This window comes from Lagenorhynchus albirostris, chromosome 2 (genome assembly GCF_949774975.1).
Source record: "Lagenorhynchus albirostris chromosome 2, mLagAlb1.1, whole genome shotgun sequence".
NCBI lineage: Eukaryota > Metazoa > Chordata > Mammalia > Artiodactyla > Delphinidae > Lagenorhynchus > Lagenorhynchus albirostris.
Window position 1 is genome coordinate 135,694,642 of NC_083096.1, and position 13,381 is coordinate 135,708,022.

The 13,381-nt window shown below is 35.6% G+C and overlaps 1 protein-coding gene across 3 annotated transcripts in view; it reads right to left on the reverse strand.

Moving 5' to 3' along the window:
• HOOK1 (hook microtubule tethering protein 1) overlaps positions 1–13,381 on the reverse strand; it is a 67,197-nt gene that overhangs the window by 32,233 nt on the left and 21,583 nt on the right. For all 3 annotated transcript variants that reach the window (XM_060139914.1, XM_060139913.1, XM_060139915.1), the window contains 4 exons: positions 8,469–8,536; positions 7,239–7,301; positions 6,223–6,306; positions 948–1,114 (listed from right to left, as the gene is read on the reverse strand). In XM_060139914.1, coding sequence (XP_059995897.1) covers positions 948–1,114; positions 6,223–6,306; positions 7,239–7,301; positions 8,469–8,536 — 382 coding nt within the window. The remainder of the gene's footprint in view (positions 1–947; positions 1,115–6,222; positions 6,307–7,238; positions 7,302–8,468; positions 8,537–13,381) is intronic.

The window sequence follows — 13,381 nt, forward strand, 5'->3', positions numbered from 1 at the left end:
TGTGTGTATATATATATATATGATTATGTAAAGAGACTGCTAAAGCAAATGAAGAAAACTGTAAAACAACTGTCAAATCTGAATGAAAGGTATAAAGGAGCTCCTTATACTATTCTTGCAACTTTCTTGGTAAGTTTGAAATCATATCAAAATAAAGTAACAACGGGGCTTCCCTGGTGGCGCAGTGGTTGAGAGTCCGCCTGCCGATGCAGGGGATGTGGGTTCGTGCCCCGGTCCAGGAGGATCCCACATGCCGCGGACCGGCTGAGCCCGTGAGCCGTGGTCGCTGAGCCTGCACGTCTGGAGCCTGCGCTCCACAACGGGAGAGGCCACACCAGTGAGAGGCCCGTGTACCGCAAAAAGAAAAAAACAACAAAAAACTAATAATAATAAAAAAAAAATAAAGTAACAACAACAAAAATACATACAGTACAACTGGAGCACCTACCCTCAAGGCCTTATAGTGCAAGGCTCAGTGGTAAGCACATAAGAGACAATCAATTTTTATTAAAGGTTAGATGTACACTTTTTTTTTTAAAGAAGAAATATAAAAGTTTATATGAAAAGCAGCTTCTTTAGCTTAAGATTTACATTTTTTCCATTTATTATCAAGTTCCTTCTCCTATGTAAGAAACTCCCACTTCTCCCCAGGCTTCAGCAATCACTCCTTTAAACTACTCTTGGACTTGCCTATGGCCTTCATTTGGCCCTTATCACACATTATTTTGAATTGTTTTGTTTTTTACGTATGTATCCTACTTGCCAAACTGAACTGTCAGCCCTATGAGGGCAGGAACCACTTACACCATTCAGTATTTTCAACAGTATTTTTAGGATACTAATCCTAAACATGCTTTGTAATGCTTAAAAATTAGTTGTTGATATTATGATTTTTTAGCTACTATTTTAATAAAACTGTATAAAATGATTTCCACTACAAATGTTACCTGAAGTTTTCTTCCTGTAATTGTTCTAGTTGCAACTGTGCATGAAAATACTTTTTTGCAACCATTGTATTTGGATCATCAAAAGAGCCATCCAACTGGTCAAGTTTTTCATTCATCATCTCATTCTCAGAAACTAGTGAATTCTTTTCATCTTGAAGTGCTGTCACCTAAAAAACAAATACACAAACATAAGCATCAATAGCAAAAAAGCTTAGAATAAATCTGACCAAGCCATTAAATAGCTTGGTCAAGCAGACTAGATAATTTCTAAGGATCCTTAGAACTCTGGAGTTCTGGGTCTGGGAGATTTGGGTCAGAAGAAATCAACTTTCTTAATACAGAGAAAACAGAGTTAATACATATAAGAATATCTTTCAAATGTTATGTTTGCTTTAGTTCTGAAAAGAAAATGTTTCTAAGTCTCTAAAATCTCTAAATACCAATGAACTTCAAAAAATTAATTTGTTTCCCTTTTAGGTATAAATTTTTAGGATGCTATTACACACATATATACAAAGTTACCATTTTAGCTTCCTGGTAGAAAATTATCAGTTACACATCACGTCTTCAGGCAATAGGCACATTATTTGGTTAATGAATCAGTAACAAAAACCTGAATTGAATGCAACTGCACACTGAAACTATTTAAAATGGATACAAACATGTAACTTCAGAATCACAACATCAGCACTTGATACATTTTTTATTTTACTTACATATTTATGTTAAGCATGATTTGCTCTCTCAGTTTTATTTCTTTTTCATTTAAAAACACCTTTAAAAATTTACAGCTAAGGCTGTGACCTTTTATAAGACTAGAAGTTTATGTGTGATTTTATTAAGATTAGTTTGAAAAAAGGTTGACCTCCCATAACTTACAATATAATATTGCACAAGTTTGCTATTTATATTTTCAAAAGGTATAATCAATTCAGTCCAGTTATGGGAATGGGACTACATATTGACACACCAAGCTAATAAGAGGAAATTAAAATCAAATTATAGTCTTAAATACAGCGTAGGCATGTTACAAACACTGTCCTCCAAATGAGGAACACAAACAAAGGCTGGGAAACTGTTCCCAGACAAACTAGGAGGAAACAGTTTCTCTTCCTAAATTCAGTGCATGCATCCATTCTTGTCATATAAGCAGTCTAATGACCTGTCATGTACAATCCTAAGTGTTTGGGATACAAAAAAGAATGAGAGGTTGTGCCCTTTTAAGATCGCTATAGCAGAAATGTAAACAATTACAGGACAGAAAATGTGGCGCTTTGGTGGAAGTATACTATGGGGGGTTGGGGGCCCACAAAGAAAACAAGATCTCGTTCTAGCTTGAAGGTAGGGGCTGTTGTAAAAAGACTGGTAGAGGAGAAACAATACCCTGTCTTCAAACTGGCTAAGAATCCCCTGAAGAAGGGAGAGGAGCACGGGCAAACTTAGTTTTCAATACCTAGTGGGTAACCAACCTTGTTCCTATCCATGCAATTTACATTGTGGTTCTAGAGCCACCTTTATCACAGATATGAAGGAGGTGGGTATTAAACATGAGAATTCCTTGGACCCATCCCAGATGGGTGACTTAAGAGTGTCCAGTGGTGGTTCTAGGCATCTCTTTTAACAAGATGCCATGGTGATATTTTGTTTAGGTTCACTCTGTACCTGCCTCTGTCCCTTTCTGTTTCTCTCTGTCTCTGTCTCTCTCTGAGCTATTTAAAAGAGACAGAAAGTTCAAAAAGCTAAAAAAGAAAAAAAAAAGGCTCAAAAATAATACTCATATTCTCACATCACTCAGACTTAATGTTTTTATAATTGTTTATTTTAAAAATTAAAATATAAAGTAAACTTCTATAGCTGGAGTCCTCTTTATCACATTGTGCCCAGTCGCACATACTCTGTATGCAGACACCTTAAGTTTGAAAATAGCTGCCTCATTGAATCTTATACAATGCTGGGTAAAAGTATGCTTTTCTCTAACATACTAGAAGCAAGAATAACCAGCCTCTGTTACTGCAGTAAGTGAAGCAGTGTTACCTACTGCTGCCAGGTGGTATGAATAATGACTGGGAAAGGCAGGTAAAGAGTGGTTGATAAACCTGTCCTAACCTGCCCCAAGGCCCCATAATCATCTTGGACCAAAACTTTGTGAAAGTTTCTCAAAACTTTACATCAAATTCTCATGTGGATTTTTTTTCTTTCTTTTTTTAAAGTACGCATAATCAGGCCTTACTCCTGACTTAGTGAGTCATAATTTCATTTGTCCCAGTATCTATAACCGTAATTTACACAGAACTCACACAGATCTTTATTTAAATGGATTGAGCTTCATCACCAGATCTTTCACTACAGAATCTCCTCTGTTCTTGCATTCTTTATTCTGATTAAAACATGTTTGCTAACTGGATTGTGTCAACGAGTAGTTTTTTTTCAAGAAAGGGAGTTTGCACCTGCACTCCTCAGTTAATGCTGTTTCCCTGCCTCAGCATTTTGTGGATATTGCTCCTCTATATTCCAGCATGGAAGTTGTAGGGGAGCCTGATTTTCTTATCTTTGTGGGTGACTTACCTTTTCTGCTTGACTGACTGAGTTGTTTTTCCTGTATTCTTGAAGTCTGATAGCTTAACTAGGGTAGGGGTTGGTGTTAAACATTATTCACTGATTTGTTTCTGTCTAGCTGCGATTTCCTTTTAAATCTTCACTTTGTTGTCCTACCACCTAGTCTATTCTATTGACGTGTTCTTACGAAATTGTAATACTAAATGAAGTGAAAGTTATTTTCTAAGCTTGGCTGTTGTCTTTTACATGCTCTTGTCTGTTTTTGGTTTTAGTCTGTAATGTTCACAGAGATGTCGTGCTCTGATTCTTTTCATCTAGTTCATGTTTTGTGGGCAGTTAAGATACCCTGTTTGTTCTGGCATAGTGCTGAAGACTTCTTGGACACCCTTTCCACTGTAACCCATGGCCCAGTATGTTCTCACCTCTGGGTAATAGTTGGGACTGTTTTCTCTCCGCCTCTCTATATAGCCTTGTGAATGGTCAGGGAAGATAGTGGCGGGGGGGGCAGCATGGGGGCAGCTGAGACAACGGGCAATCTTTTTATAATACCCGGGCTAGGCTCTCACTTCTGAGGTTTAAGTACTTCATACCAGGGTGGTGAGAAGTATATTCCATTCCCATGGAGAAATTCCTTTGGGCATCAGACTGTTTCCCCAATTCAGTGTGTGACCCTACAGCCTTTGTTCCTATCAGAAAGAGTCCTTAGTTTCTTCTTCGCCATCATTTCCACTCTTCCCCAGTCCAAAGAAAATGAAGGACTCATAGTGTGAACTTCCTTCTGATTGGGTAGATTACTGTGGGAAGTCTCAAGATTTTTGTTGATTCCCCTGCATGGGCTGGGGATGAAGGAAGAACAGCAGGTTCCTGCCATGCAGCACCTCTGTCAACATCATATGCCTGCTTCTTTCCTTGATTACCAGCTTTTAATTTAACTTCATTAGGTTATGCCCTTTTGTTTATTCACCTGCCCTTGGGGAATTTCTTTGCAGCTTATTTTTCTTTTTTGGTTTATTTGGTTGAGTATTAAAAAAGAATTCCCCCCAAATTTTAGAATCACTCTCAAGTGACATATGATTAAAAGTAAACATTTTTCAAAAATAATTTTCCTTATAAAATTGGGGTATCATATACACCTGTGTGAAATTCATATCGTTAAATTAATTATTTTTGTTTTGATTATATGCAGTTTTGATTATATTCATTTCACATGTGTAGCAGATAGTTGAGGGTTGACTCTATTTTGATACTGGAATTAAAAATGCCAAAACTTGGGATGTCTACACTTTTCAACTAAAATCAGATCATCACATACTCTCCATCATGTGTTACAAACACTGAAATGTTTTAACACAGAATTTTGTGTTCTTTTTTGAGTAAGAATTTCTCAGAAAACTGTACAGAGATCCTACATGAGACTGGTAATACCTGAATGATTCAATCCTCTATTCTTTATATGAGGTATTCTGGAGAGAGGATATGATCTTACTTGAAAATAAAACATCTCTGATGCTGTGCAGGTCTGTGCATATATGTGATGATATATATGCAAGGTGAGTGTGGTTAGGAAAGGAAAAAGGAGAAAAGGTAGACGTTCTCATAATTTTGAGACACTAGCTTCGTACAAATATAAACACTGGCTTTGTTCAAACATAGAGGAGTGATGTTCAAAGATGACGTTAGAAGATCTGGATTCTAGTGCTGTCACTGCCCTACGTAGCTGAGTCACCCTGACCAAGTCACTTCTCGTCTTCTTATTTGCAGACCCTTGAATGTTAGAAATATTACCCAGCCCTATCACTTTAGATATTTATCTCATCAAGCAAGGATAATGCTACCACAACCTTGGTTCCTTGTCCTCACACTTTTCAGAGTCAATTATTTATGTAGCTCATTATTTGAATGAAAAGTGCAATTTACATACAGCATAATATGATGGTACATTTAAATCTTTGTATAATTTTTCGAGACTTATTGCATAATTTTCACATAACAATAATAACAATACATGCAAACATATACACAGCCCTATGCACCAGGCCCTGCTTTAAGTGCTTTATGTATATTAATTCATTTAAATGTAATTATCACTCTGGGAGATATATACTATTAACACATCATTTCTCAAAAGAGAAATATGAAGTATAGAGAAATTAAGCAATTTGCCTGAGCATATACAACCAGCTAGTAACATAACCAGGTTCTGAATATAGGCAGCCTGGTTAGACAATCTACTCCTTTAACTGTTAACTACTGTCTCTCATGTCAAGTTTATTTTGCTAACACGTATGTGCATAGGAACCCAAGAATCACATACATGTGTTCATATACACATACATGTTAGCAAAACAAACTTGGATCTCAAATTTATTGGGGGTCAAGCCCTTCTAAATATTTCCATAAAAGACCCCAACTTAATATTAATACCCTATAAAGTAGATACTTTAGTTTCCCCTTTTTACAAAACAACAAACCAAGGCATCATCTAAGCAGTTGAAATTCTGCAATTAGAATGACCCTCTCAATGAAGTAGTTAAAAGCAAGCAATTTTCAACTCTAAAAGCAGAATTATAAAGTTCATGTTTGAAGAGTCAAGCCTATAACAGACTCTTTCAATGGTCCCTCCATGAAATGAAACCCAACCTCCAAAACACTTCACTAATTAATTAATTAAAATAAGACTCTTGTAAATTTAAAGAGGAAATTATTCTTCGATCCATACCTGCATATCTAGTTCTTGGCATCTTTGCCTCAGTTCTTCTTTTTCTGCTAGTGCTTCCTGAAGTTCTTCCAGGGCCCTTTTAAGCTGAAATAGAAAATGTCCTAACTCTTAGTAAATCACATTTTGAAACAAATTGAAAAACATACTTTTATCAAAACACATATATATACTGATGTTGGAAATGCTTTTAAAATTTACCTATTAACAAATAAGTAGTAATATGTTGTTTTTCTGTTAATAATATCAACAGAGTCTCATTAACATTTAAGGCTAAGGTCCCACAGAAATAAAATTTTATGTAAATCTTTGTGAAATATTTAAAACAGAGTATTAGAGGATGAACTGTTTATTTTATCACAGAAAAAAATTTAGAGCACAGCATGTTTATATTTAAATAAAATTTTTATAGAAAAAATTTTTTTTAATTTGAAATACTTCTTGAGATGGCTGGTGACACTCATGAAAGTCAGATGTCCAAACATATAACAGGAAAAGTATTTGATGCATTTACCTCTCCTCTTACCCTTCCCCTTATAACCCAGATTGGTTATACAGAAGAGGAGTGTGCCTTTTCCTCCATGTAAAACAACTGTGTAAAACAACCAGGGAAAGAAGCCCTGAGTACAGGACCTTTGAGTTAATTCTTCAATATTAGAGGAAAGCAACTGTGACAAAAATCATATTTCCTTATTAGGTAAATTAGAATTCAGCAGAATTTTTAAGTACTATTTAATTATGTAACTATACAGAATGGGCCACATATGTATTAACAAATGTCAGGAAAGTTTAATGCCACTCATCTCTTCAAACATGATCATTAAAAACTCTGGAGATGAACACTACTTGCATTCATGAAGGAATGCATAATAGTCAATTAAGATCTTATAGGAGAATAAACTAAATTTCATGGAAGAAAATAATCTTGTATGTGGTCTCCTATGTAAGCCTTTAAGATAGTAATTGACAAAGGAACTCTATCACTGTGCAACATTTTCCTCACATACTAAAATACTCACCTGTTGCTCTAATTCTCCAACAGCATCATTTGTAGGAGAGCTCACTATTTCTTTACTCATCAACTAGAATTAAAATAGTAAAATTAAGTACAATAAAGTAAGATTTACACAGTAAAAAATATGTTTACTTGAAAGGAAAGTAAAATGCTTTATGTTTAATTTTTCCTTGCCTTAATTTGATGATTCTTATATTATTCAAATAAAAAATGAATAGAGGTTTAAGCTAAATAGCACAATGTTCAAGCATTACATTAGTGAGGACATAAGTAAAATGTGCTTGAAATATTTAGATATATTTAAAATACTAATGTACTGAAAAATTATAATCCAAGTTCTAAACGATGAATTACTAAATAAAACTGAACACACATAATAAAAAAAAATATTTTTCCATAACATGAATTGGCACTTTAAAAATAGAGCTTTAAATGAGTGATGTGGCAAAATTCCTAATTTGAGAAGTCATTTTAAAAGTAGGAGTTACAATTATATGAAAAAAAAAGGATCCTGTAAAAAAACTTTTCTGCATATGAAAGGCAGATTTATGCATAGTGATGTTTTGAATTCAAACCAGCAATGCAAACTCAGAGTATACACACTTCTAAAGTCCTAGATGCTGTCTCCCTCTAAGTCATGCCTCTTCTAAACTATGTTTTCCTCACTAACCCTTCACTCAACTTTCCCTCAGGCCTCCTCTTCACTTGACTTCATCTCAGCCTTTTGTTCTGATTTTAAGAATGAACATGCACCGAATGAATTCTGAATCTCTATGGTACAACTTAGATAACTAGACTGGCTTGAATCCAGGTTACCTGGCTCCGAAACCTAATTTTCACTATATTTGCTCACAGTTCTAACATTCTGAAAATGCATATGAGATACATACTCACACACACTTTAAAATTTCAGAAAAGATTACTCTACCTGGCAGAAACAAAGAGAAGTTATAAAAACTCCTAACTGGGAAGAGGCTGTTTATCTTGCTTAGTTGAAGTTATTTAAAGGAAACTGACAACATTAATTTAACTTTTAAAATGCAGAGGTACTACAATTGGGCTTCAAGTCCTTATAAGAAATTTTTGGGGAAGACACAACAGCCAAAGATAAGTAAACCTACTACAAAGGGCTCGTTTATACAGCGGTGAAATATACATCCATAAAATCTATGTGAACAGTTTTATATAATTTGGTTTAGGATTTTCATACATATGTGATCATGATATAGCTTACCTCTTGAATGGCAGTCATGACCACATGTTGAACAGACTCTTCCAGTGTCATTATATTTTGAATATGTTCTATGATTAAAAAAAAAAATCAGATCTGAAAAAACCCTACTCTTCACCCATAGAAATTTAGTCGTTCAATTAACAACATAAAAATTCATTCACTACACATAATTCTTTATGCAAGTATATTATTTTACCACAAAAAATATGTCCATTATAAACAAATAAGCAGAACTGAAAATATTCATAAAAATATCTATAAATGTTTTAAAGAAAATCTCTAATTTTCTGACAAGGAAGAAAAAGAGAAGAAATTGCAATTAATGTTAAAACAATTATGACAATTTCTTTCCTCTTGTTAAATATTCAGTATTATGAGATGAATTCACATGTACAGGTATACCACAGAGATAGTACCAGTTCAGTTCCAAACCACCCCAATAAAGCAATTATCGCAATAAAGTGAGTCACACGAATTTTTTAGTTTCCCAGTATACATAAAAGTTATATTTACACAATACTATAGTTTATTAAGTGACAATAGCATTATGTCTAAAAAAACAACGTACAAACCTTAATTAAAAAGTACTTTATTGCTAACAAAATGCTAACCATCATCTGAGACTTTAGCGCGTGGTAATCCTTTTTACTGGTGGAGGATCTTATCTTGATGTTGATGGCTGCTGACTGAATAGCGTGGTGGTGAAAGCTGGGGTGTCTGTGGCAATTTCTTAAAATAAGACAACAGTGAAGTCTGCCATGTCAATTGACCTTTCCTTTCACAAACAATTTCTCTGTAGCACGCAGTGCTGTTTGATAGCATTTACCCACAGTAGAACTTCTTTCAGAATTGGAGTCCATCCTCTCCAATTCTGCTGCTGCTTCATCAACTAAGTTTATGTAATTTCTAAATTCTTTATTGTCATTTCAACAGTCTTCATAGCATGTTCACCAGGAGTAGTTTCCATCGCAAGAAACCACTTTCTTTGCTCATCCATAAGAAGCGACTCGTCTGTTAACATTTTGTCATGAGATGGCAATAATTCAGTCATACCTTTAAGCTCCACTTCTAGTTCTCTTGCTATTTCTACCACATATCCAGTTACTTCCTCCACTTAAGTCTTGAACCGCTTAAAGTCATGTATGAGAGTTGGAATCAGTTTTTTCCAAACACCTGTTAATGTTGATATTTTGACCTCTTCCCATCAATCACTTATGTTCTTTTTTTCCCCTCAAGGGAAACATTCCTTTATTTTTAAGTTTTTATTTTACACTGGAGTATAGTTGAGTTACAATGTTGTGTTCATTTCAGGTGTACAGCGAAGTGATTCAGTTATACATACACATATATATCCATTCTTTTTCATATTCTTTTCTGATATAGGTTATTACAGAGTACTGAGTAGAGTTCCCTGTGCTATAGAGTAGGTCTCTGTTGATTATCCATTTTATATATGGTAGTGTGCATATGTTAATCCCAACCTCCTAATTTATCACTCCCCACTACCCTTCCCCTTTGGTAAACATAAGTTTGTTTCCTAAGTCTGTGAGTCTGTTTCTGTTCTGTAAATAAGTTCATTTGTATCATTTTTTAGATTCCACATATAAGTGATATCATATGGTATTTGTCTTTCTCTGATTTACTTCACTCAGTATGATAATCTCTAGGTCTATCCATGTTACTGTAAATGGCATTCTTTCATTCTTTTTTATGGCTAAGTAATATTCCATTGTATATATGTACCACATCTTCTTTATCCATTCATTTGTCGATAGACATTTAGGTTGCTTCCATGTCTTGGCTATTGTAAATAGTGCTGCAATGAACACTGGGGTGCATGTACCTTTTCAAATTATGGTTTTCTCTGGATATATGCCCAGGAGTGGGATTGCTGGAGCAAATCAATTTTTAGTCTTTAAAAGTACCTCCATACTGTTCTTCATAGTGGCTGTACCAATTTACGTTCCCACCAACAGTGTAGGATGACACAAACAGATGGAAAGATATACCATGTTCTCAGATTAGAAGAATCGATATTGTCAAAATGACTATACTACCCAAGGTAATCTACAGATTCAATGCTATCCCTATCAAAATACTAATGGCATTTTTTGCAAATCTATAACAAAAAATCTTAAAATTTGTATGGAAACACAAAGACCCTGAATAGCCAAAGCAATCTTGAGAAAGAAGACCACGGCTGGAGGAATCAGGCTCCCTGACTTCAGACTATACTACAAAGCTACAGTAATCAAAATAGTTTGGTATTGGCACAAAAACAGAAATATAGAACAATGGAACAGGCTAGAAAGCCCAGAGATAAACCCACACACCTATGGTATATTAGTCTATGACAAAGGAGACAAGAATATACAATGAAGAAAAGACAGTCTCTTCAATAAGTGGTGCTGGGAAAACTGGACAGCCACATGTCAAAGAATGAAATTAGAACATTCCCTAATATCATACACACAAAAAAAACTCAAAATGGGTTAAAGACCTAAATGTAAGACTGGATACTATAAAAACTCTTAGAGGAAAACACAGGCAGGACAATCTTTGACATAAATCACAGCAAGATCTTTTTGGATCCACCTCCTAGAGTAATGAAAATAAAACCAAAAATAAACAAATGGGACCTAATTAAACTTAAAAGCTTTTACACATCAAAGGAAACCATAAACAAAATGAAAAGACACCCACAGAATGGGAGAAAATATTTGCAAACAATGCAACCGACAAGGGATTAATCTCCAAAATATACATACAGCTCATGCATCTCAATATCAAAAAAACCCCAAACAAGCCAATCAAAAAGTGGGCAGAAAATCTAAATAGACATTTCTCCAAAAAAAGACATACAGATGGCCAGAAAGCACAAGAAAAGATGCTCAACGTCACTAATCATTAGAGAAATGCAAATCAAAACCACAATGAGTATCACCTCCCACTAGCCAGAATGGCCATCATCAAAAAGTCTACAAGCAATAAATGCTGGAGAGGGTGTGGAGAAAAGGGAACCCCCTTATCACCTATGTTCTTAATGGTATCTACAATAGTAAATCTTTTCCATAAAGTTTTCAATCTACTTTGAAAACCAGATCCATCAGAGGAATCACTATTTATGGCAGTTGTAGCCTTACAAAATGTATTTCTTAAATAGCAAGACTTAAAAGTCAAAATTACTTCTTGATCCATGGGTTGCAGAATAGATGTTTTGTTAGCAGGTATGAAAACAACATTAATTTTGTTGAACATCTCCATCAAAGCTCTTGAGTGACCAGGTGCTTTGTCAATGAGCACTAATGTTTGAAAGGAATGCTTTTTTTTGTGAGAAGTAGGTCTCAACAGTGGGCTTAAAATAGTCAGTAAACCATGTTGTAAACAGATGTGCCGTCACCCAGCCTTTGTTGTTCCATTTATAACACAGGCAGATTAGATTTAGCATAGTTCTTAAGGTCCTAGGATTTCCAGAATGATAAATGAGCATGGGCTTCAACTCTGTCACCATCTACATTAGCAAGAGAGTCAGCATGTCCTTCAAAGCCAGGCATTGACTTTTCCTAGCTACCTATGAAAGTCCTAGATGGCATCTTCTTCCAATAAAAGGCTGTTTTGTCTATACTGAAAATATGTTTAATATAGTGGCCTTCATTAATTATCTTAGCTACATCTTCTAGATAACTTGCTGTAGCTTCTACATCAGTACCTGCTGCTTCACCTTGTACTTTTACGTTCTGGAGATGGCTTTCCTTAAACCTCATGAACCAACCTCTGCTAGCTTCAAACTTTTCTTCTGCAGTGTTCTCACCTCTCTCAGGCTTCACAAGATTGAAGTTAGAGCCTTGCTCTAGATTAGGCTTTGGCTGAAGGGAACTTTGTGGCTGGTTTGATCTTCCATCCAGACCACTAAAATGTTCTGCCTATAAACAATAAGACTTTCGCTTTCATATCATCGGTGTGTTCACTGAAGCAGCACTTTTAATCTCCTTCAAGAACTTTTTCTTCATACTCACAATTTGGTTGTTTAGTGGAAGAGGCCTAGATCTTGGCCCCTCTTGTCTTTCAGCATACCTTCCTCACTAAGCTTAATCATTTCTAGCTTTTGATTTAAAGTAAGAGATGTGAGACCCTTCCTTTCACTTGAACACGTAGAGGCCACTGCAGGGTTATTAACTGGCCTAATTTCAATATTGCTGTGTATCAGGGAGTAGGGAGGCCTGAGGAAGGGAGAGAGATGGGGAAATGGCTGGTTGGTGGAGCGGTCAGAACACATACAACATTTATAACATTTACTGATTAAGTTTACCACATTACTATGGGTGCAGTTCATGGTGCCTCAAAACAATTACAATAGGACTTCCTTGGTGGCGCAGTTGTTGAGAATCTGCCTGCCAATGCAGGGGACACGGATACGAGCCCTGGTCCAGGGAGATCCCACATGCCGCGGAGCAACTGGGCCCGTGAGCCACAACTACTGAGCCTGCGCGTCTGGAGCCTGTGCTCCGCAACAAGAGAGGCCACAACAGTGAGAGGCCCGCGCATCACAATGAAGAGTGGCCCCTGTTCGCCACAACTAGAGAAAGCCCTCGCACAGAAACGAAGACCCAACACAGCCAAAAATAAATAAATAAATTAATTAATTAAAAAAAAATTACAATAGTAACACCAAAAAGCACTGATCACAGATCACCATAACAAATATAATAATAATGAAAAAGTTTGAAATATTGTGAGAATTACAAAAATGTGACACAGAGACATGAAGTGAGCAAATGCTGTTGGAAAAGTGGTGCTAATAGATTTGTTGGACATAGGGTTACCACAAACCTTCAATTTGTGAAAAACACAATAAAGCAGAGCTCAATAAAACAAGGTATGCCTGTATTCAGTGAACTCTTAAGATCTAAGCT